Source organism: Trichoderma asperellum, chromosome 2 (genome assembly GCF_020647865.1).
Source record: "Trichoderma asperellum chromosome 2, complete sequence".
In the NCBI taxonomy this organism is placed as follows: Eukaryota; Fungi; Ascomycota; class Sordariomycetes; order Hypocreales; family Hypocreaceae; genus Trichoderma; species Trichoderma asperellum.
In genome coordinates, this window is record NC_089416.1 from 252,770 (window position 1) to 274,536 (window position 21,767).

At 51.5% G+C, this 21,767-nt stretch overlaps 4 protein-coding genes across 5 annotated transcripts; 1 reads left to right on the top strand and 3 right to left on the bottom strand.

Annotated features, from left to right (window-relative positions):
• The first annotated feature begins 1,445 nt into the window (after positions 1–1,445).
• TrAFT101_002384 (uncharacterized protein) lies at positions 1,446–7,485 on the top strand. 2 transcript variants are annotated; one of them, XM_024910902.2, is made up of 5 exons: positions 1,446–3,409; positions 3,705–3,790; positions 4,275–4,771; positions 5,006–5,414; positions 5,633–7,485. In XM_024910902.2, the coding sequence occupies exons 1-5, from the start codon at positions 3,293–3,295 to the stop codon at positions 6,657–6,659; spliced, it is 2,136 nt and encodes a 711-aa protein (XP_024763462.1). In that variant the 5' UTR covers positions 1,446–3,292; the 3' UTR covers positions 6,660–7,485. The 2 variants fall into 2 exon arrangements, with proteins under 2 accessions (XP_024763462.1, XP_065982694.1); XM_066126590.1 differs by lacking the exons at positions 1,446–3,409; positions 3,705–3,790 and having other exon boundaries at positions 4,067–4,771.
• A 120-nt stretch (positions 7,486–7,605) lies between these two features.
• Positions 7,606–10,822, bottom strand: TrAFT101_002385 (uncharacterized protein; the record flags this gene model as incomplete). Its single annotated transcript, XM_024909454.2, has 2 exons — positions 10,191–10,822; positions 7,606–10,046 (listed from the first exon to the last, which is right to left on the bottom strand). Exons 1-2 carry the CDS (start codon positions 10,258–10,260, stop codon positions 7,606–7,608), a joined length of 2,511 nt encoding a protein of 836 aa, XP_024763463.1. The 5' UTR covers positions 10,261–10,822.
• A 5,306-nt stretch (positions 10,823–16,128) lies between these two features.
• Positions 16,129–16,338, bottom strand: TrAFT101_002386 (uncharacterized protein; the record flags this gene model as incomplete). Its single annotated transcript, XM_066126591.1, has 2 exons — positions 16,129–16,205; positions 16,257–16,338. The coding sequence occupies 2 exons, from the start codon at positions 16,336–16,338 to the stop codon at positions 16,129–16,131; spliced, it is 159 nt and encodes a 52-aa protein (XP_065982695.1).
• A 4,194-nt stretch (positions 16,339–20,532) lies between these two features.
• On the bottom strand, positions 20,533–21,747 carry TrAFT101_002387 (uncharacterized protein; the record flags this gene model as incomplete). The annotated part of the gene is made up of 3 exons (XM_024909455.1): positions 20,533–20,807; positions 20,873–21,523; positions 21,699–21,747. 3 exons carry the CDS (start codon positions 21,745–21,747, stop codon positions 20,533–20,535), a joined length of 975 nt encoding a protein of 324 aa, XP_024763465.1.
• Between the last annotated feature and the right edge of the window lie 20 nt (positions 21,748–21,767).

A 21,767-nucleotide genomic window follows, 5' to 3' on the forward strand; every position in this document is an offset into this window, starting at 1 on the left:
TTCACAAGTAATTTTTTTTTTACTGTTCAAATCAGATGAGATATGAGATGGTGTGCATACAAGAGATGATCATGCAAATCTGAATCCCGCAGGGGTTTTTTATCGATCCTTTCTCGATGAGGAGCGGTGGCTTGAGTTTAAGACCATGCGCGACATAAGACAGCAGCAGCGTGATGCCGCCTGTTTAAGAGGATGGCATCCTTTTTCCTGGGATGGACCTATGAGAGGCAAGATGGCTTTGGCAGGGTTAATTCTCAGTGTGTCTGCCGCTGCTTATTGGCTACGAGGCCAGAAGGCAAACGCCAACGGCGATTCGTCGTTGGACAGCCGTCCAAAAGGATGATGGGACGATGGGGATGCATCGTTACGTACAGCAGGGAGGGCTGACGAGATAAAGGATATGCGGTGCAGCCTGTTAGCGGCCATCTCTGCTTACGTGCAGCAGATGTGGAATCTGACGATCTAGACTTTTTTGTTACTTGTTGCGCGCGGCATCCTTCCACTGCTACTAGTAGGTACTTGCATAGAGCAGCTTCTTAGGTCCATGATTATCGAGACTCATTAGCAAATCACCCCCAAGTCGAGGGCCAATATTCGACGCGCATGTAGCACGCAAGGCCCCAGAGTTTCCATGACATTCTGTCTGACCGGCCTGAGCCGTTTGATGGACAAAAGGTCTTCTCCACCCGAGTGTTGTTGGTCGGTGATGGTCGGCGCAACGATGTTGGTCGACTAGCTCACAAAGAGAGGACAGTTTGCGAGCGCTAATGGAGCAGCGGGGGATACATGGAGAACTGCTACCAGATACCTCTACGATTAGGTACTACTACTACTACTACTACTACTACTACTACTACTAGGTATGTATGTAAATCAACATACAAACAACTGCGCAGACATGTGAATCAAACAGCCTGGGCTTGCGCTGCTGATGCTTTGAGCCCGCTTGCATGGCATGTCCAAATAAACGTTCTCAGCTGAACAAAGACGCAAACTCCGCAGCAACCCCACACTCACCACAGTCAGAGCCCTTTAGCACGCTGGGGGGGCCACTAAAGGCTCAGGAACGGGAGTGGGCTGGCAGTGCCTCTACCGCTGTGCTAATGCACTGCACGGCGAGACGGCGCCGAATGTGGGTGTCGAAGAAGATCATGCAGGGAGCGACTCTGGCTGCTGCGATGCACTGCAACAACGCCACTTTTTTTTTTCCTTTTTTTATACGAGTGCATGCATGCGTGCGTGGGTGTTTTTGTACCTCTACATGCACCCCTAATATATGTGTTTAAAATCAAAACAAATAAAACGTCAGTGGCGCCAAAGGGAGATGAACAGACCAGAGAGAGAGGAGGCCGGAAAAAAAAAAAAAAAAAAAAAAAACCTGGAGCTGCGTGGCCTTGATGAGGCTCTTCCATCTCGTCTGGCAGCACAGCACAGCACAGCTGCGGCCCCTCTTTTCCCTGGCGGCGCTAAGACTGACAGGCAAAAGCATCGCCCAATCCCTCTTACTTAGCAAACAAGCAGCAAAACAGGCACTACGACTTACTATTGATTGCTGCTCCAGTAATCCGGTCCAGCACTTAAATAAACGGCCCGTCAGCCACCGACCGGTTCACGGGCCAGATCAGACCATTCCTTTTAGTCTCTTTTTTCTCCTCGTCCGGCTTCTGTATCGCCCTTTTTGACTTTGGCCGTCTCTGCGCCTCGCCCGTCCGATCGCCCTGCTCTTTGAAACGCAAATCCCGCGCCTGCGCCTGTATCATGTTCCTCTTTGTTTCATGAGAAATAGAGAGAGAGAAAGAAAAAAAAGACGAGACGAGTGAGAAAAAAAAAGGGGGGGTGTCCAGATCAAGGATCAGAAAGAGATTGAAGGGTTAAAAGGAACAAGGCGGAACAATTCTCCGCAGGCCGCATCGCTTGTCGCAAATCCGGAGACGCGAGCAGGCCCGGGACCACCAAAAGCTGGGCAGGGCCTTGTTCGAAATCTCAAATCTCCCTGGAATGCCGTCAAGCCACCCAATCACCAGGCCGGGCAATCGAGATTCTTGCAGCGCTGCCGGGCCTCGTACACGCTCGTTGGGCCCTGCTGGCGTTACACCCGACGTCTGGAGCCCTCACCCGAGTCGCTGAGTCTCTCTGGAGCTGCTTTCCCGCCTTTCGTTTCGATTTCAGAGCGGCCATTGCATTGCATCCCATTGCATCCCATCCCATCGCTCGGCCAGTCAGGAGATGCTCGGAGCGTGCCGAGCGCCATAGTCAGAGAACACGAAAAGAGACAGACGGGACGAGAGAGGCAGAAGCAGCGGAAGAAGCGACTCGAGACAGCCGCTGCTGCACCGCGGGCGACCACTCATTCTACCGACCACCCGCCCCCTTTTCTGCTCCTCTTTATCTCTTTCTTTGACACCTCGGCCTTGTCTTGTCTTCGCGACACAGACACAGGCAGATCCTTCGGCTCGACAACTCTCTTTCTTGTCTTTGGGGCCGTCTGTGCGCAGCAGGGAAAGGGCGTGAGCGCTACACAAGGCCGAGACGTGCGCATTGCATTGTTCCATCCTGTCCTGCCCTCTGGGGGTTCGTTGCCGTTCCTGTGTAACCCTCTGCTGTTAACTTGGACTTCTCCTCTTCTCCAGCCTCGCTGCCGGCCACCAGCTCATTTCCCTCCTCAAACTCTCCCCTCACTCGGCGCATCCAGCGTTGCGACGAGACAGGGCAAAAACGCTCGCTTGTCTCTTTTTTTTTTTTTTTTTGGCGCAGAGCCTCAGCTGCCAAGTTTAGCTTCCTGCAAAGGTCACCGCATCTGCCGACCGACGGCTTATCTTTTTGCTGTCCGACTTTGACTGCAGCTCCTGCACGCTAGAGCCGCAAACGGTTTCAATTTATGCAAAACGACGTCCACACCTTTTTTTTTTTTTTCTGCGCCGACGCAAGAGGCTGACTGGCTGCCGGAACTCGACGAATCTGCGGCTGGAGGCGCGGCGCGAACCGTCAAAGCCGTCATCTCTTTTTAGGTCGCAGCATATTGTCTAGCTACGACAAAGACAATAGGAAAAGAGAAGGGAAGAAGAAAAGACAAGAAGAAGAAGAAGAAGAAAAAAAAAATCCAAAGACTCCGCAAGAACCAGGGAAAGGGAAGCGTGCGCTTTATTAACGGGATTTTCTGCTTTATTCCTTGTTCTTCCTTTTTTTTTATTCGCCCCAGGCGCTCACCGCATCATCATCGCCGGCGTCATTTCTGATTATTAGCCGCTTTTTCCTCTCTTCGCTACGCCATCGGTCGCGCCGCCCAGCTTAAATGTCCGACTCAATGCAGGTGCAGGGGCTTCTACCCCATCAGCGCCGCCTAGGCGCAAACACGACCATCAAGGCTAGGGGCAATTCGTGCACCGAGTGTCGACGTCGCAAGCAAAAGGTCAGTTAAACAGAGTGCCGCTGCTGCTACCCAGAGCCTTTTTTTTTTTTTCTGGGGGCGCTTCCCCCGTCGGCAGCCCTAGATATGGACGAGTATCATCATGTCCGAACCCCCTGGCGGTTTAGGCTGGCATGGGCGGGCATCGTCCGGCCCCGTTGCCAGCCAGTAGCATCTAAGAAAACTAAGAGCCGGGCAGAATGCGAATGCCAGTTGGGAGAAGAGAAGAGAATGAATGAATCAAGGAATGAAAAGAAGAAGTTTCAAGAACATGGGCTGACTCGTACCTTGCTCGTAGTGCGACCAAGGAAGACCGTGTAGCAATTGTACGCGCCGATTCCCGCAGCCGACGTGCGAGTACACCACCAAACGAAACGTCAAGAGGTTAGTTGTCAATCTCCCGCCAACAGCACGGCAGCCCTTAAAAAACGGACACCCTCCACTTCTTGCATATCCCTCCCACGTCTCTTCCACTCACAGCCAGCCGTTCTTCTTGGGGGCAGACAGGGACTTCGGAGAAAGCCTGTGGGGAATGGACAGACTACACTTCAGCTCCCCCACAAGGCCGAAGCTTCAACCCACTTCCCTTTGGCTCGCTACAGGACTGCCGTTTTATACCATGCCGGCAGATTTCTTCTTCCCCCAATCGGATGGCCATGCGGCCTGACGAGAAGGGCATGGAAGAAAAAGAAAAGCGAGGGATGGGAGATGAGAGGGAGGGACTGTGCTTTATAATGTTGCTGTTAACCCCCCTTTGCAATCCCCTATATCGTTCTGGCGTAAACTCATGCGCGCGCCTGTTCATGCTGCTTCTCGCTAGCATGTGCCTGTGTTGGATGATAAGCTGACATCACCGCCAAACCTTCAGGCCCACGGCGTCCGGATCTCCAAGGAGCAGCTCCAAGAATGTCAAGGTTGTGCTACAGGGCAATGCGTATGCCCATCTCAACTTGTCCGACATCCAAGATGCAATTCTCCAGGTTGAAGGGGCCGTCGCTGCCGGCGGTCTGGCCGACAGCCCACCGCTAGGCGCTGAAAGAGAAGCTGCTTTTGAAATACCGGACCACCAGGATGCGCACTCGTCTTCTCCCGGCTCTGTTTCAGATCCTTTCCGCATCGTAGTTACAGACGAAACGGGCACGCTTAGACCCAAATCCGTCTTTGCCATGCTACGTTTGATTTTGTCGGCCCGCCTTAAAGTCACTAATCGCATTGTCAATGACGAATGGAGCATCGACGGCCCTCAACTTCTGCGCGCTTTCCAGCAGGCTACCCGGCCACCTCCCATGCTTGGGGGTCTGGACGATCAACTGCGGAACCTGCCTATGGAGCCAACCAGGCTAAATATTGAGCTCGTCCGAATACGTATGTGACAACCTCCCCCCCCCCCCCCCCCCCCTTGTTCTCTCTCCCCCCACGTCTTTTCTCTTTGTGTAATTATCATGCATGTGTGTGCATGTAGAAAGCGGTCTTTGATTTTTCTATCTGAGAAGCAGTCCCGCTATAGCTCAAGTCCCTCGTATAATCAAAGGGCTTGAGGAGCAAATAGAGAGACGAGGTATATTGTGTCCAACTAACATGAATTTTCCTCTGCTGCAGACCTCCAACTCCTATCGCGCTTCAAGGCTTCTATAGATGGAAATCCTGACCCTGAGAGTCGATTTATGAAGCATTGGGTTCCGCTATCAATTAAAGATCCTCTCCTTCTTCAGATAGTACTATATACGGCAGTATGCTTCCTCAAGGAAACAGGCCGAGTGCCCAAGATGCTTGCTTGGGCTTACAAAGGCGTGGTCCATCGCATGCTAAACGAGCACTTGAGCTCGGCTAGAACGCAGACGGGCGACGCCGCCATCATGGGAACCGCCCAGATGGTCATGGATTCATGGTACTGGGGAACCACTGAAGAACTGCGCGCCCACATGGCGGGCCTCAAGACCATGTTGCGAATGAGGGGCGGCCTGCAGGATCTAGGAATGGGCGGTTTCCTAGCCAAGACAGTGCTCATGTGAGTTGCATCAAAAACCCTCTTCCCTGGTTAATAATCTCCCCTCTCCCCACCCCTTTAGTCTTGAAAGAAACGGTCCGTCACATTGCTACGGACCAACGTGCCTTTTACCCCATTCCACCGTTGCATTTGCATCGCTAGGAGTACCTTTGCATGGTCTTTGAGCGCATTTCTCAGGTTTCAATGTAGAACGCTGCTGAATATTCAAATCTGTCTAGCCACGACATTGCTATCGCCATAGCTCACGATATTGAGCCCGATATCTACGGCCAACCCGGCTTTGAATTTCAAGATGACTTCATGGTTCCGTATCAAACCTCTTTTAATTCCCCCTTTTTATCAGGATGGCCAATGTTTATCGACCCGGCGTCGGCGTTGAAACTCCATCGAAGCTCGGCCCAGATCCTGGACGACGTAAGATCTGTCATACAGATGGTACAAGCCCTGCCTCCATCACCAACTACACAAGAGCTACACCATGTCAAGGAAGCAGCATTGTGGGCCCTTAGCAAGCTAGATCAGATGCCGGAGAATATTCCCCTCCACGAAGAGGACGATGGTACGGGACGTGGAGCCGAAGAAGGAGACGATATCCAGTGGGAAACGACGGGCTACGAGGGGGCGGGTACATCCCCGGCAAGCAGTTCTGATTACGATTCATCTTCCCCCAGAAGCAACGATAGTGCATCCATGAGCGGCTCGCCACCCGCTCCGGTGGATGAAACTGCCAGTGCCCGATTGGCCAGGACGAAGAATGATGCCATGTACCGTTGTATCCGTGTAACGGCTTCAATTTACTACCGCGCCATCATTGCTCGTGTACCTACCACTCAGATCCTAGGCGAAACCGACTTCCTCAAGCTATGGGAACTGGTCTGGGAGGTCTCGGTGCCGTATTGGAAGACGGCTGTTGGCGTATTCATCTGGGTCATGGCAGCTGCCGTGCCAAGCTGCCACGCGTCTCCACCCGCCCGAATGATTAAGACCCTGTCTGTCGTTGGCTGGATGACTATGGGCTTGGAGAACTGGCATGTCGCCATCAGCGCGGCTAATACGGCCTTGAGCCTCCAGCGGTGGCTTAGAGGAGACCAGTACTTCTTCCAAGATGACGGAATGGATTACCAATATGGCCCTTCCGGGGGAGAAAATGTGGTGGAGAAGCATGGGTTTATTCTGCGGGAGGCGAGCATTCCGGAGGTGGTTGCCAACGTGCGGTGCAACGACGATCACGAGCTGATTGAGTAAGATGAATATTATCTGTTTTCGTGTCTGTTTTCCAGCTCCAAGGGGGGTCTACTACCGGGGCTTTGATGTTTGGGCATGCGATGCTGTGCTGATTGGAGGGAAATTTCAATGAGAGATTGATTTCATCATCATGACAATGAGCATGCTGGACACGCATACGCCATGATTGGATACTCTCAAATATTACTCGCTGCAACAAGTATTCCGATACGAACTGCAACATGCATGCGATTGCTTTGGCGAAATTTCAGTCATACGACAAGAAGACTTACAAGTATGCCCCTAGCTTGGGCGCGTGCAGAGTGATTCTGCGCGCAGACCCATGAGCCCCCATTCTCATATGTACCAGGGAACCTAGGTACAGGGGCTTGATGCGGCGGCAGGGGAAAGGCCTTCACGTGATGGAGTGCTGACTTCTCTTCACCTTTGCGGATCAAGCCGACGGGGCGAGGAGCTCTTCCATACGTATCATCGGAGTGGCGATAGCCGGGGTAGCGTGGTTAACTGCTATTTTAAAGATGAAAACAGAGGAGAGGGATTTCTCTATGTCATGGGATTTATTAAACGTTGGATGAAAAGATGGGCAAGCGAATATTTTTCTTCTCCTTTTTACGGTTAAACGATCATGCGGATAAGTGATTTGCTGTTGCATATGTTGCGAGATAATTTTGTATTGGGGAGAGGAGAGAGAAGTATTGAGAGAGAAGTATTGAGAGAGAAGTATTGAGAGAGAAGTATTGAGCCGGCAAAGTGTACTATTTGATTCTTATTACTTGATTTAATGTAGTGCAGCACGAGTCTTCTAAATCCGATAATTTGCAAGGAGCTGAATAGAAAAGTTTCATCAAAACGCTGTTTTAGAGTTGTCATCACACTCATCAGCTATACCTGTATACCTATATATATATATATATATATATATATATTTGTTGTTACTCAAATCCTCTTAAATTCCAGACCACCAGAACGTCTCCTCTACTGAAAACGATCCCTTCAGCGCCGCACCATCCTTGACAGCACTGCTATCACTGACAATAATCTCATAGTCTCCCTTTTCAACGCACCACTCGTTGCGCTCCTCGTCAAAGTAAGCAGCAAGGTACTTCTCCTGCTCCTCAATCGTCACAGTCTTCGTCTCGCCCGGCTGAAGGTCTACCTTTGCGAAACCCTTGAGCTCTTTAACGGGACGGTTGATTTTGGCGGCTTGTACCGGGCGGATATACAACTGGGCGACTTGCGCGCCGGCAATGGAGCCCGTGTTCTTCACGGAGAGCGAGACGCTCAGCTTGCCGTCCTTGCGGGAGACGTTGAGGTTGGAGAAGGAGAAGGTGGTGTAGGAGAGGCCGTGGCCAAAGGGAAAGTTGACGTCCTTGTCGGCGAACTCGTAGTAGCGGTAGCCGACGTAGACGTCCTCGCCGTACAGTGTGCGGCCGGCCTCGGTGCGGAAGTTCAAGAAGGCAGGGTTGTCCTGAAGGCGCTTGGGGAAGCTGAGCGACAGCTTGCCAGAAGGGTTGTAGCCGCCAAAGATGACATCGGCGATGCAGTTGCCCGTCTCGTTGCCCCCGTACCAGGCCTGGAGAACCGCAGGCGTCTTGTCCAGCCAGGGCATCTCCTCGGGCGTCCCCGTCTGCATGACGACGACGGTGTTTGGGTTCGCGGCGGCGACCTCGGCGATGAGCTGGTCCAGCACGCCGGGGAGCTTCATGCTCGCGCGGTCTGCGCCCTCGGTCTCCCAGTCGGCGTTGAGGCCCGCGCAGATGATGACCTGGTCGTGCTCCTTGGCCAGGGCAACGGACTTGCGGATCTCGGCCTGGTCGTCGATGACCTTGCAGCCGCCGACGCGGAGGGAGCCGTGGCCGGGGACGATGGTGTCGCCCTTGAGGGTGTAGGTGGGCGCTGAGCCAAACTCGATCTTGAATTTGTACGTCTGGCCCTTGGCGAGGTTGACGCGGCCCGTCTCTTCGCGGGTGGCGGAGCCGAAGAAGGCGTCGCCGGCGACTTGGTGGGTGGCGTTGTCGACGACGAGCTTGCCGTCTACGTAGGCTTTGGCAGTGCCGCAGACGACAAGGCCGAGCTCGTATACGCAGTCCTCATCGGCGGTATAAGTGCCCTCCATGTCTGCGTACCATGTATCGGCAGCCTTGGGGTTGTAGTAGTCCACCAGGTGCATCTCCGTCTTGGTGAAGAAGAGCTCGTCAATGTGCTGGCGGTCAGGGGTGCCGGGAGGCTGGTTGAAGACTCTCCAGCGCATGCCGGCAGCTCCAACATCATCTGGCGTTGTGCACTGCTCGCCCAGCACGGGGAGGAAGCGGTGGGTGTAGGCGCCGACGGTGTATGAAGGGGTTGAGGAGAGCTGGCTGCTGATGCCGTCGAAGGGAGTGACTGCGTAATAGGCCTTGAGGGCGGCGGAGCCTCCGCCGTGGTATGTGGCCTGCTTGGCGTTGGGTCCTAGGATCAGCGTCTTCTTGTCCTTCTTGAGGGGAAGGACGTTGTTGTCGTTCTTCAGCAGGACGATGCCTTCGTTTCCAATCTTTCGGAGCAGAGCTGCTGTCTCGGGGGTGTTGTTCACTGTGGTCTCAGGGCCGTTCTCCTTTACGCCAGAAGCGGCACACTTCTTGACAAACTGGAGCACTTCTCTGGCACGCTGGTCGATGACATGGACAAATGGCTTTCCGTTGGAGACGTTGAATTTGAGTGTCTCGCCCCGAAATCGTGGGGGCCCGGGCATCTCAAGGTTGAGTCCAGCTACAACAGCGTCGGTTGTGCTATACGTGCCATACCAGTCGCTCATGATGAGACCGTCCCAGCCCCATTCCTTGCGGAGCATGGCGTCGAGATATTTCGGATTCTCGCTGCATGATGTGCCGTTGATGCCATTGTACGCCGTCATAAACGCTCCCGGCTGAGAGTCTCGAACAGCCAGCTGGAAGGGCAGAGCATAGATCTCGCGCAGTGCTCGCTCCGTGACTATGCTCTGCACCATCATTCGCCTGTCCTCCTGGTCATTACACAGGAAGTGCTTGATAGTGGCCTGCACACCGGTGCTCTGGATGCCGCGGACAAGCGCCGCGGCACCCAGCCCTGCGAGGAAGGGATCCTCGCCAATGGACTCGAAGCCTCGCCCGCCAAGAGGGGAGCGTTGCATGTTGATAGTCGGGCCGAGGATCACATGCGCACTCTTAGCGATGGCCTCTTTGCCCATCATCTTACCTGCCTCTTCGAGCAGCGACTGGTTGAAGGTGGAACCGAGCGCGGTGCCACAGGGGAAGCAGGCCGCGGGGACGCCATCGAAGAATTTGGTTCCTCTTACACCGTTGGGGCCGTCTGTGAAGCGCAGTGAAGGGACGCCGTGCTTGGGGAGGGATTTTGTGTGCCAGAAATCGATGCCTAGAGATGGTTGTTAGTCGTTTGTTTGTTTGTTTATATATGATTCAGAGTAAAGTGGAAATAAAGAAAAAAGGGGGGAGTTGGGGGTAGTTGAAAGAGAAGATATCATGTGTTGTTGTTGTTGTAGTGTTATGTATAGCTCACCTGCTAGCAAGTCGACCTTTTCTGCCAAGGTAAGCTTCTTTAACACGGCCTCGACATCGATGTCAGCCATGGTTGGACGATAGAGTGATATTTGATATTTGAAAACAAAAATTAGATTAAATCAGCGTGTATTTGAGAGACACCCTTTTTCTCTCTAATACACCACGGGGACACCTTGGGTATCCCGCTCTATAAAAAAAAGGAGGTGCTCAAGTACACGAGTCTTTCAGAGAGACTTTAGGGTAAGACGCGAGCAATCTCACAAGTGAACAACACGCCGAGAGATTGGAACAAAGTCTTCAAGGGCACACGAGAATGGTTAAAAGATCTCCAAGAAACCTCCCACGCAAAACGAACAGACATGGCGACTTATATACCCGTCGGCCAGACAAAAATAGAGAGCGAGCCCATAAAACATGCGAAGTCCGCCATGGCTAGCCGTGAGAACTTCGGAGAAACGTAAAAGAAATCAGGCCAGATCCCAGCAATCCAACAATGATAATTCCCACTAACGGGCTTACTCGCCCGTCTTGGCAGCTATCGTCTCTGATGGCATGAAGCAGAGGTAGGATTCTCCGAAAGCCGCGCGCAATCCATCCCTCTTTATCACGAGGGATGCCGTCTTGAACGAGTTTCCCCGCGATTGTTCCCCGCTATTGGTGTTTAGCCAGGGCTTCGGCCGTGGTATATCCTTAGTATAGCCTTGATATGGCCGGACAACCGAAGTTTCGCCAGCGGGATTGCGGGTCGCAGCCAATCAGAGATCGAGCTCCGCCGCCATGAACGCTTAGTTCGTGTTTTAACCGCAGTATACCCTTAGTATGTCCATAGTATTGCCAGTTACCCGGGGTTTCGCCATCTTTATTCCCGAGCTGCAGCCAATGGCTGGTCGAGCTTCGCTGCAACACTCCAGCGTCCATCAGAATAATCGGGGAAGAACTGGGGATCCAACTCCGCTCAAGCGAGAGCAACGATAAAGCTGGGGGCAGCGGATGGATTTAGCGGTATTTGGCTTCGGTGAGCGTCGGGCGATACTCCCCGAGGCACGCCAAGATGCCGTGCTCCAACGGTCACGGGTAAATGCCGTATCGACCGACGTCGACGTCGACGGCTTCCGGACAAGGTCATGCAGATAGCGACGGAACTCGGGACTCCACCATCATATCGATCAATCTAGGGCGCTGTTGATTTTTGATCTTGGTGGATCTGATCCCGACGGCCTGGGACCGGTCTTGCTTGTTCCGTCAGACAACGGGGCGGGCACTGGTCGAAACCGGGTCTCATGGTGTTGGTGTTGGTGTTGGTGGAGGTTGATGACATTGCACATACCGGGTAGGTACTAATGCTAGCATAAGTACTCTATACGTCCCGTGCCGTGGTGTGATCCCTTGTTGATATGTCGCTGATTGTCATATGCAGAGACCTTCTTCAACAATAACTGGCGAGCTGGTGCTGGGTTGAGCAAGGATCTGGTGACTGGATGCTGGGATTCTCAACGACGATGCGCCTCTTTGTGGCTGCGCCGTGCACGGCAGCAGAATTCGCACTCCCCGTCAGTGCAACGTTCAGGGCCCTCACATGGCATGTCAGCAGTTTTGCATGGTCTTGGATGAAGTACTGGGATGCTGCTTGACAGTACATACCTGCACTGTTGTTATCCATGTCCGTGCCACGCATAATATGCGCCGAAACTATACGTGTATGCGGCTGGGAGGCGTGACCAAACCTCGCGGTTCGCATTATCAGTATGAGCCGTTGTCACATCGGCACTTCACCCCGGCACTGCTTATACCATGACTGCATTCATCGCACCGCAGACAAGTAGGTATCAGTACTGCAGAATATAACGGGCATTTAGCGAATTATTTCGACTTGACGCACTTCTCCCTGAATGTGTTGGCATCCTTCGTATTTGAAAACATCAACGTCCGCATTCTGGCTGTCAGCTACTAGTATGCGCTTCATCTTCAGCTTGGGCGTGCGTGCAACGACCAGATCTGGCAATTCGTCAAAGGGACTCCCTGTTGAGTTTCCTGGCTTGATGCTTCTCCCCTGATTGCGCCACAGCTGAAGGGAATTGTACTTGACAATTCATTGTTCATTCCGCCATCTATCGCTTCCCACCTCTCTTTTGTGCTTTGTCAGTCATTATCGGCCGCTGACAAAGTATACAAGCAACCCGGCATTAGGATAGACTGTCTGCATGGCTAGTGGGACTATCACAGAGGCGCGCAAGGCAGGACAGGGGCCTGTGGAGGGGCAGCGAAATGGAGGGGACAGTAAGGCTGGACGAATGTGTGATCTTACGTGGGATCCTGGAGATCCCGCGTCCAATGCTACCTACTTTCGTCTCCTAGCTAGGGGGACCTGCCTGCCGGAGATATTCGAATGGCTTAGCCGGCAGCCACTAACATGTTCCTATTTCCGCTGGCTTGGTGCGGCTGAATAATTGCAGCAGCGCTGATGACGCTCGGACAGGGTACTCCATCCATCCTTGGCTGCGTGCCGCTGGCTACTTGACGCATTCTGTTTATAGGAATAGTTACGGCGCCCACAAGCCAGCGATGTGACTTTAGGAGCAGAATCCCCGTTCAACTCCATCATTACTGTGGCATTAGGAACACGGTGTTAGTAATTCCACGGCCATGAAGAGACCTTCGTCCTTTCAATCCCATCACCTGCTTCTGGGAAGATCATATACAGGCATAAATACCGTATGCTAGTATCACTATGACCGATGACAGGTCCCACAACGATCGATTGGCGTCTGCATGAGGCAACACCTGCGATTAGATTCTCACCAATCTTGGTACTATCTTGTTGCGTCATATGAGGCTCTCTCCAATGCGCTGAGCGAGCTAGGAAGTCTACTTTGTTGTGTGGATCATGGCGGATGAGGAATTTGTTAGCATCCTTCGCATATTCCAGCATCACTAAAGACTCCTGGATCAGACAATAGTTACAATTGACCCTGGGAATTCGATGTCTGACAATACGATGCTTGACCATGCAATGGCACGGGGTGCCTGCGAAGAGCAATATCACATTGTCTTTTCCCGCACCACACCACTTTATACTGCGCAACGTGTATGAAAGCCGAAACACTCTGGGATCAATTTACCGACATGCGTCCCGTAACAAGCCTTCGGCGAACTTTGACCAATCGAGGCTTGCAAACTAATGCGCAGCACTAATAAGATTGAATCTGAATAGAGACTTGGTGGCGGCTTCTGCAGCTGCGGCTAGTGTGCCGATGTCTTACTTTCTACACCTGGCGCCTTTTCAGCTCTGTCGCGTCAGCAGCTCCTTGTGGCATGCGGAGAAACCTGGTCCTCTGGCGCCAACTAGATTTCGGCAAGATCTATTATACTAGGTATATGTGACGAGTGGATAGCAGCGGAATGGGTACTACTAGTGGTATGCACAGTCTGGGTTACATGGCACCAGAGTACATGAATCATTTAAGCATTGGGCAATGTATACACGCCTCCAGTGCTGGTTTTTACATAGTACAGCACCTGTACAACTTGGCTGGAGACTGGGGTATTCTGGCTTCCTGGTAGGTGCACGACGGGCGGAATAAGCGTGGCACTAAGAAGCGGTGATGTTGAAACTTGCTTCTTCACGAAAGGCATACTATCAGCGCCAGCTGAAGCTGAACCAGGTCGGAGTCATATAGCTCACCTGAATAATAGTGCAGCGGCAATATGTGGGCACTGCTAACACTACTATAGTAGAGCTGCTGCGAGTTGCGATGCGAAATGCGAAGCACCACACACGTGTATAGTACGTCCTGTCTCGAGTTTGTTCGCTTTTCTGCACCGCCGCTTGTTATCTCCTTGTCAATGAAGCCTATTGCCGAGCCGGCACGTCGCAGTCCCGCTCAAAAAGTGATGCGATAAGTTACCGCAGCGTATCGTCAGGATTCTCGCCCTGGACAGGCGGGCATGATGCCGTTGATCGACGGAGGAGCCCCTGAGCGGCTTGACCCTAACAGGCGTCTAGCTCTCAGTAGCTTTACTTGTACTGCAAGTATATGCCGCTGGCCCCCAAAGAGATGCCATGGGTGGATGGATGGAAAAAGACACTAAAGGGAAGCACGATGTTACGGTGCTATGCAGTCTTGGTAAAGCTCCCTTTGCTCAACAACTGCCGTGCACTGCGCCGAAAGAACGTCCTAGACTAATACGGATTGTGACAAGTACACATATGCCACCAATTACTGTATAGGCGAACAAAGTTTCAAGGGGATTGTGAACTGTTAAGTGCTTGATACGAGGCTGACTGAAGCATTTCATTTGGATCGCCTGGCCCGTTTGGATGTCAAAATAAGGCGTAAAATATGCAAGACAAAAACCGGGGGTTTCATTTCCAACCACGTGTAAACCAGTACGCCAGTGAAGGGCCCCAGCGCATATTATTGTTTTGACCTGCGCGCTATATTCGGGCCTCCCCGTCGACGAGGCCAATTATGGATGCCTCCTTTCTGCGGTGGCGTTTTCGAGACACACGCTGGGAAGGCGTCGAGTGATGTAACTGGAGGCCTTTCTGAGTCTCACGATGCGTGTTTTTTTAGTGGACTCTTCGAAGCATCATGTTAATTGCAAGCACGGAGCATGTATGAAGAGAGGGGACTTGGGGCGGGTATATGACGATGATTTGCTACTCGAGCATGCATGTTCCACGGCATGCAGTCTAGTGCGCTCCTTTTCTCTCCGCAGATGAGCGTCGCTGCAGACAAACTAAGGCGGCTCGTGCTACCTTTTACGGAGCCAATGGGGCGGGTTTCGACGGAGTCTCATCCTTTTCAGCTCTCAACAGGCATCGACATTGCTGCCCCCCCATCTCCGGACCGCGTTCAGGCGAATACGGAGTTATAGCGAGATGGTGCATGAGAGTCGCGAAACGTATTTGTGATCGGAGCTACTGGGTGCTGGGGGATCCTTACGATGTTTATTCATCCGCATGATTTGTTTTTCGTCGGACTTTAGAGCAGAGAATTCTCTTCGCCTCTGATCTTTTGATATCCTTCTGCCACTTCTGGGCTACTCTTCCTGCTATTCTTTGGGATACATTTGCCATTTCTGGGCTACTATCCCTCGACCAGGATCAGCTTTTTTTTTTTTTTTTTCTCTCTGTCGTCTGTGTTGTCTCGCCACAGCGCTATCCCTTTCCCCTCCGCCTCTTTTTTTATGTCATAAGTCGACCTCAGCCAAAACCAGCCTAACAGGGTCTCCTCGTGGAAATTTCTGTAGGAAGGGGGAGGGGAGGGGTGGCCGCTCAAACAAGTACCGCGCTACTCTACTGTACAATACAAGGTTCTGGAATCCAAGCCTGGGCCTGGTACAACCTGGGATTGGTTCACGCCCCCCTGGTCCTGCTGTGGGGCCTGACGATGGAAATGATGGAAGTGATGGAAATGCAAAGCTTCGATAGTCCTTCTAGCGTGCTTCTCCCGTCCTTCCTCCTTGGTCCGCCACCGAAGCGGCTCGGTCAAGCTCGGCCAATTTTTCAAGACTTGATACTCGCTATTTTGCTGCTCCGCTGTCATGAATCCACCGCATGATATATGGTTGCCCAACCAGCGCGTGGAAGGTGGACTCTTGTTCTAAGCCCTCTGGGAGGTCCTCCCACCGGATGCACAGCTATTTGGACTAGGAGTCCTGGCATTTTTAGGTGGGCTATACTAGTGTTAAGAGGGGGCTTCCTCAACAAAGAGCGCGTCAAAAACGATAGGAGAGGGGAGGACAAAAAAATGAGATACACCCCTCACGGACGAAGAAAAAAAAATGACGAGGCGTGCCAAAAAAAAAAGCGGCCGCTATACGTATGTGCATGTACTGCCATGTACTGTATATCTGTATATACTGAAATAATTCGCGCCTACCGGCATACCGCTGTTTACAATATGGGCAGCTTTTACCCCTTTGGGAGAAATCTAAATGAGGGCTTGTCCTCTGTGGCGTTCATGGGCTCGTCCGCCAGAAGAGACTAGAAACGGCGTCTCTGGGAGCACTGTGCTCTATAAGCTTGATGTAATTCACGGACGGTTTGGCACGTTTTTACGGACGCCACGATTACGGAATCTGCCAGCCACAAACGTGATGCTCCAGCAACCCGGAATCAGTTCGGCGTTGACAGTGGACATGTTGGATGGGGACCCCATCGCAGCTCAAATGGGCTATTATGCAGATGCGGCTTGCCGTCGTCCAACGTCCCGTGCCTGGTGATCCCGCAGTATCGGCATCGGGGCCCTCACAATACTGCGGCCAACACTAGGGAAACAGGTATGGTATGTGATTCATGTAACGCAGGTACTGTACTGTACCACTTGTAGTAGTACACAGCTCTAACAGGGGTAGACAAAAGGAGGAATGGAGCATGTATACGCCCTATGAGCTGGTAAATTCAGCTTCCACCAGGGTCTACTTAGAGTCCCAGGAGCAGAGTGAGCATAGTATGTATGTCCTACATGCCACTGCCACTTTGCTATCGCGAAGCATTGGGGTCTCCAATGCCAATTTGGCTCAAACGACGCAGTTTACAATGTTGCTGAATCTCTGTTGAACATAACACAACATCAACAAGCGCACAGGCTAATCGACCACAGCTGAAACGATCCCACGTACGCCCCCTTTTCCCCAGGTTATTTCGAGGCGATGATGCGACTATCCCTTTCAAGATGCTTGACATCTATAATAGGCTATGATACACGAGAGACGACGTGAACACCATCGGGGCATTTATATGATAAGCACAGCTTTAGCCGCCCAGGGGGGTCCTTACCGCTGCCGCGCCCGTCATAATCCCCGAAACAAGCTTGGGATGCATACCCCAGAGAAAAAAAAAACAAGAGACAACTACCGCCGCCGCCGCCGCCGCTTCCAGGGCGTATATGTTAGAGCTGAAGTAGACTGGCCGCAGTGAGGCCGATGAGAAGGGGGTTTCTGTTGGGGAAAGAAAAGAAGGAGACGAAGCTCCAGGAAAAACTTTCAGACCGGAGCAGCCGCCCGGCTAGCTCTCAAGCATGAAAGTGACATTTCCTCCTCTTGCGAAGAAGAAAGAGCAAGACAAAGAAGGGGGGCAAAAGGGTCTATAAACCCTTGTTCAATACGCTTGAAAAATATCGACATGACAGAGTTGCTAGCGTTGGCTGAAAAGTTCGGTGATGGTCTCTTTTCTTCTTCTTTGTGCGCCTTCTAGCGTCGTGATATTTCTCCTAGCCTCTTAGCCGTTGAGTTGCTCAGTTTTCTATTTATACACGCAATTACTCCGAGTCTACTTGTACACGCAAGATAAGAAATATGGCCATACATAGTACATACCCCATACGAAGTACAAGTTCCTCTAGTGTCTCGTACGGGGCACGCCGTGATGACGGTTGATGCATGGCCGCCCCATCTCCCTTGGGTCGATCCAACCATACCCTCTCCTTCTTTTCTACGATCATGTACAAAAGCAGCTCATCGTCTGTCTCGGCAATTATCTCCCGAAGCTGCTTATTCCCACTGCCTCTCACTCACTGCTTTTCTCTCTCTGTCTGTACAGCAGTGCGTACATCAGTATAGTACTTGTTTGTTCCGTAGATAAGGCAGAAGTCCACTTATTTTGGGGGTCATCTAGACCGCATCTCATGCACTCCACCTGCGAGTACCAGTATACTAATTCACGTAATAGATATACCTACCTTTCTGTCCAACCTGCCACGCATATTACAAGGCCTGGCCTTGCTTGTTTAATTGCCCAATGCTTTATGCCAAAACTGGACAGCACTATAAGCTCGAAGTTCCCACAGGCGGGCGTCTGAATGGCCAAGGAAGCGGGCGCTACTTAATGCGTGCCAAAGAAAATCGACATGATGGAACTGGGAAATGAAGCCAAGTATGGCGGTGCGTACTGCATCCTACAAGTAAGTACACCAAGTACCTACATACCTTGAGCTTTTGGAATTATTTGTATCCATACCGTTAAACTGGGTAAGCGTCAATATTCTCTCAATTTACGGAGCCACCCCCCTCTCCTCTCTCTCTCTCAAACTTGGCCCCTCTTGGCTCCTGTTTACCCCCTCTTCGTGAAACTCCACTATTCTCCCAACTTGTGCCAAAAATATTAATGTATTTTTTTTTTCTCTTCATCCTCTTTTCAAAAATTTTCCGACTTTTATTGCTTGATAGACTGCCAAGAAATGAACAATTCATCTACAAGGATTCGCCAACGGCCAACGGATCATAGTTCACAGTGAGGCTGAAAAAGAGTTGAAGAAGCAAGAAAAAGTCTCCGTAGTGTAATCAAACCATCACTCCTTCCAATAGCTGGCTGCCCATCATCTGCGTTTTAGGCCCAGCACTAAAGTCAGATCTTCTCCGCCATCCCCCAGCTACTGCTGGTGCTAGGAGATCATCTGCTTTCAGCCTGAATACGCATCCATGTGTCTGGAAGTCAATATAAGCATCCGCGCCCCCTCCCCCAAACGCATCACCACCACACGACGGAAAACACGCGCGCTTCGTTAGCAGCAGTAGTAGTAATACCTAGATCTGGGGGTTCTCCGAGTGTACATACCTCCCATGCGGTGTGCGCATTAATGCATAGATGAAGAAGGGCATCGCCTCAGCAAACTGCTCAGCTAACTGTACTACTAGTTGTAAATAACCCATGCTCGCTAGTTTCTAGTTTGCATAGAGCAGCTTGTAGCCGTTCACGCCGCTACTAGCTTCATGGGCGTTACTCTAGCTGTAGCAGCTAGTAGGATCTAATAATGCCACAGAGATTAGGCAGTCGACCAGAGGAGAAGGAGATGAGATCGAATAGTCTTAGTTTTAGTAGCCAGCCAAGGCAGTCCACAGCAGCTTGACGCATGTTAGCGTCTAAGCCCCTATCGTGTTGCTCTTCTCTGGTTCCTAGGACTCCTATCTTTGTTTGGCTTTGGTGTACTGCCTCTCTGGGACTGATGCGTTATGAATTGAAGTTACGCTTCGGTGTATAGAGCTATTCTCTCCCCTCAACGTCTTCTCTTCACGCTACAGTCTCAAACAGCAGCTCCAAGCTGCTAAGCTAAGCCATAATTCGACCAGGAAATGCAAGGGGTGACAAGATTTAAGCGAGTAGAACTAGCAAAGCTGGGCATCGTCGATATCCAGGCGTCGGGGTTTTTCACCTTTCCCGTTTTGTACTTGGCGATTACACATCAGTTGTACATATATCCGTCTAATACAGCAAGTCGCAGAATATAGCAAAAGTTAACTCAAGCACACAGATACAAGAGAGACGTGAGATGATAAGAACAAAACATAACGTGAAATTTACGTGCTATAATAATCCCCAACACTATCTAATTTCATAACCTCATGGTTCCTCTATCGGAAGTTTATAGTATCCCATATAACGTGGCTCTAAAAGATGATAAGCCAAATGACAAAAGAAATAAAAAATAAAGAACCAGTAGGATTTCGTAACCCATTTGACAAAAAAAAAAAAACAGTAAAGAAATAAGAAGAAGAGGAAAAGAGAAAAAATAAACAAGAAGAAGTAGCGTATCCATCTATCCGTCCTGTCCAACAGCCAGTCCAGTTAACCCCTTCATGGTATCTCCCAAGGATGTTTTTTTGTTTATAAGAAAATATAGATGTAACGATCATCGCCCCAGCCTTAGCCGCTGCTGAACCCCATGTACCCCGCTGATGCATCGTGATGTGTCCGTCCGGTTGTGTGTGCATGCGCCAAATGTCGATATAATATACAAGACCAAAACGCCGATGAATGCCATAACTGTATGGGTGCAGGCTCCCATGCCCTAGGATAACCCTCAAACACCCTTCCGTAAGTCGTAGAACAGGCCTCGCCACTGTGAGCCGATGTCTTTTTGATTCCTGTATTTCTCTCTTTCCGCCCAAAAAGAGACAAGTCGTTTCCATGTTTCTCAAATGTGTTTATCCCTACTGACCGAGCTGCACCAGCACGTCCAAGCAAATCTCGCAACATCTTTCAATTTACCACACTCCTTTCCTCATTGATGCCACGTACACAGCCAAGCTCCACTCAGCCCTCTGGCAACTTGCTTTCCACGGTTAGCCGATTGGCTGGTGGAAACTCAAGGTTGCACGCCGTAAGCATGCAGAGGATTGTGGCAATATACAGCGTTGCGAGCATCGTATTCGTCGATTAGATTGGCCTTTTTGAGATTGTCGTGGCCAAAAAAAATCATCTTTCGGTGATGTCCGGATGAGGGTACGGAAAGTTATTTGGGTTGGTTGGGCGGCCTTCCAGGCAGTCATGGTGCAGTGATAACTATTGGAAACCAGTGGCGATGGCGTGGTTCTCGGCTCTCGGTTCTATCTGTCGTCTAATACAAAGAGTACGGGTTGTTCCACTGACTTCGCTGCTGCAGTGGTGTGTGAGGCGACGCGCCGTGCGCAGGGTGAGCTGGTGCCTGGCTTTGATGAGCGTACGAGTGCAGTGGAGGTTGTGGTGGCGGCGGCGGCGCTTGCTGTGATTGCGGCTGGTGTTGAGGTGGGTGTTGCGGATGTGGCTGAGGATGCGGGTGCTGGTGCTGGTGTTGCTGCTGCATATAAGACTGTGGTAGGTTATGCAGGGCTGGTGTGCTGAGTCTGAGTCCACCTGGGAGAGAGAGGAAATGTTAGTCGCCGTCATGATTAACAAAGTAGGAATAAAGGTATACTGACTGTTGTGATCGATCTCATCATAATCTTGCTTAATCTCCTTCAGAGAAGAAGACATCATGGACGTAGGGACGCTTGTAGGAATGTACCCTACATTATATTCGTCTCCATGGGCGGGGGATGAGGGGCTAGGAATGTTGCCAAGGACTGGGTTAGGCGGGACAGATGCTGGCCATGGCTCGCTGGCGGCGCTGGTGATGTGTCCATATGATTGCTGCGCATAGTCGGGGATCTGGTGAAAGTCGCTAGACGGCAGAGGAGACACCCTGGGGCTGGGCACAGCGCCGCTGCTGGAGCTTAGGTCGCCGTCATAGACTGATGGGCTTGGAGTTAGTTGTCCGAAGAGAAGGTCACGAGCGTTGTTGATGATGGTACTTGGCGTACCTGCGGCATTCGAGGAATAGGACGATTCCGTGGCGGTGTAGCCCAAGTGTTCCCGGAGCCTGGCAATCTCCTCTTCGAGGATCTTGTTCCTGCGTAGAAGCTCCTGTACTTTTCTGTCGCGGCTCTGGACACCTTTGAGCTCGGCCAGTTCACGCTCCAGACGCTCAATGTGCTCCTTGGTCCTGGCCCGAATGGCTCTTTGGGCCTCACGATCGTTGGCTCGCTTGCGAGCCAGCTGAGCTGGAGTCAGAGTCGAGACGCTTCGAGTGCCTGAACATGACCAATTAGCTAAACTAGTTCTTGACATGATTCAAGACCGTGTCCAAGAAGGGTAAACCCGCAAAAAGCAATGATGCTGATCAACGCCGGGTAGCTGAGTGGTATCGCTTGCGGGGGGATGTTGACATATAAGATGGAGGCAATACAAATGAGATTCAACACTTACCCTTTCGCTTGGACGGTTTAGCAGGTTCTCCGGATGATGATCGCGGCATGTCGTATTGTATTCTATATA

Excerpts from the sequence above, each read along its gene's own strand:
- TrAFT101_002384 (XM_024910902.2), top strand. The coding sequence starts at position 3,293 with ATGTCCGACTCAATGCAGGTGCAGGGGCTTCTACCCCATCAGCGCCGC. Across the intron at positions 3,410-3,704 it reads GTCGACGTCGCAAGCAAAAG|TGCGACCAAGGAAGACCGTG; the intron begins GTCAGTTAAACA and ends CCTTGCTCGTAG. Across the intron at positions 4,772-5,005 it reads TATTGAGCTCGTCCGAATAC|ACCTCCAACTCCTATCGCGC; the intron begins GTATGTGACAAC and ends CCTCTGCTGCAG.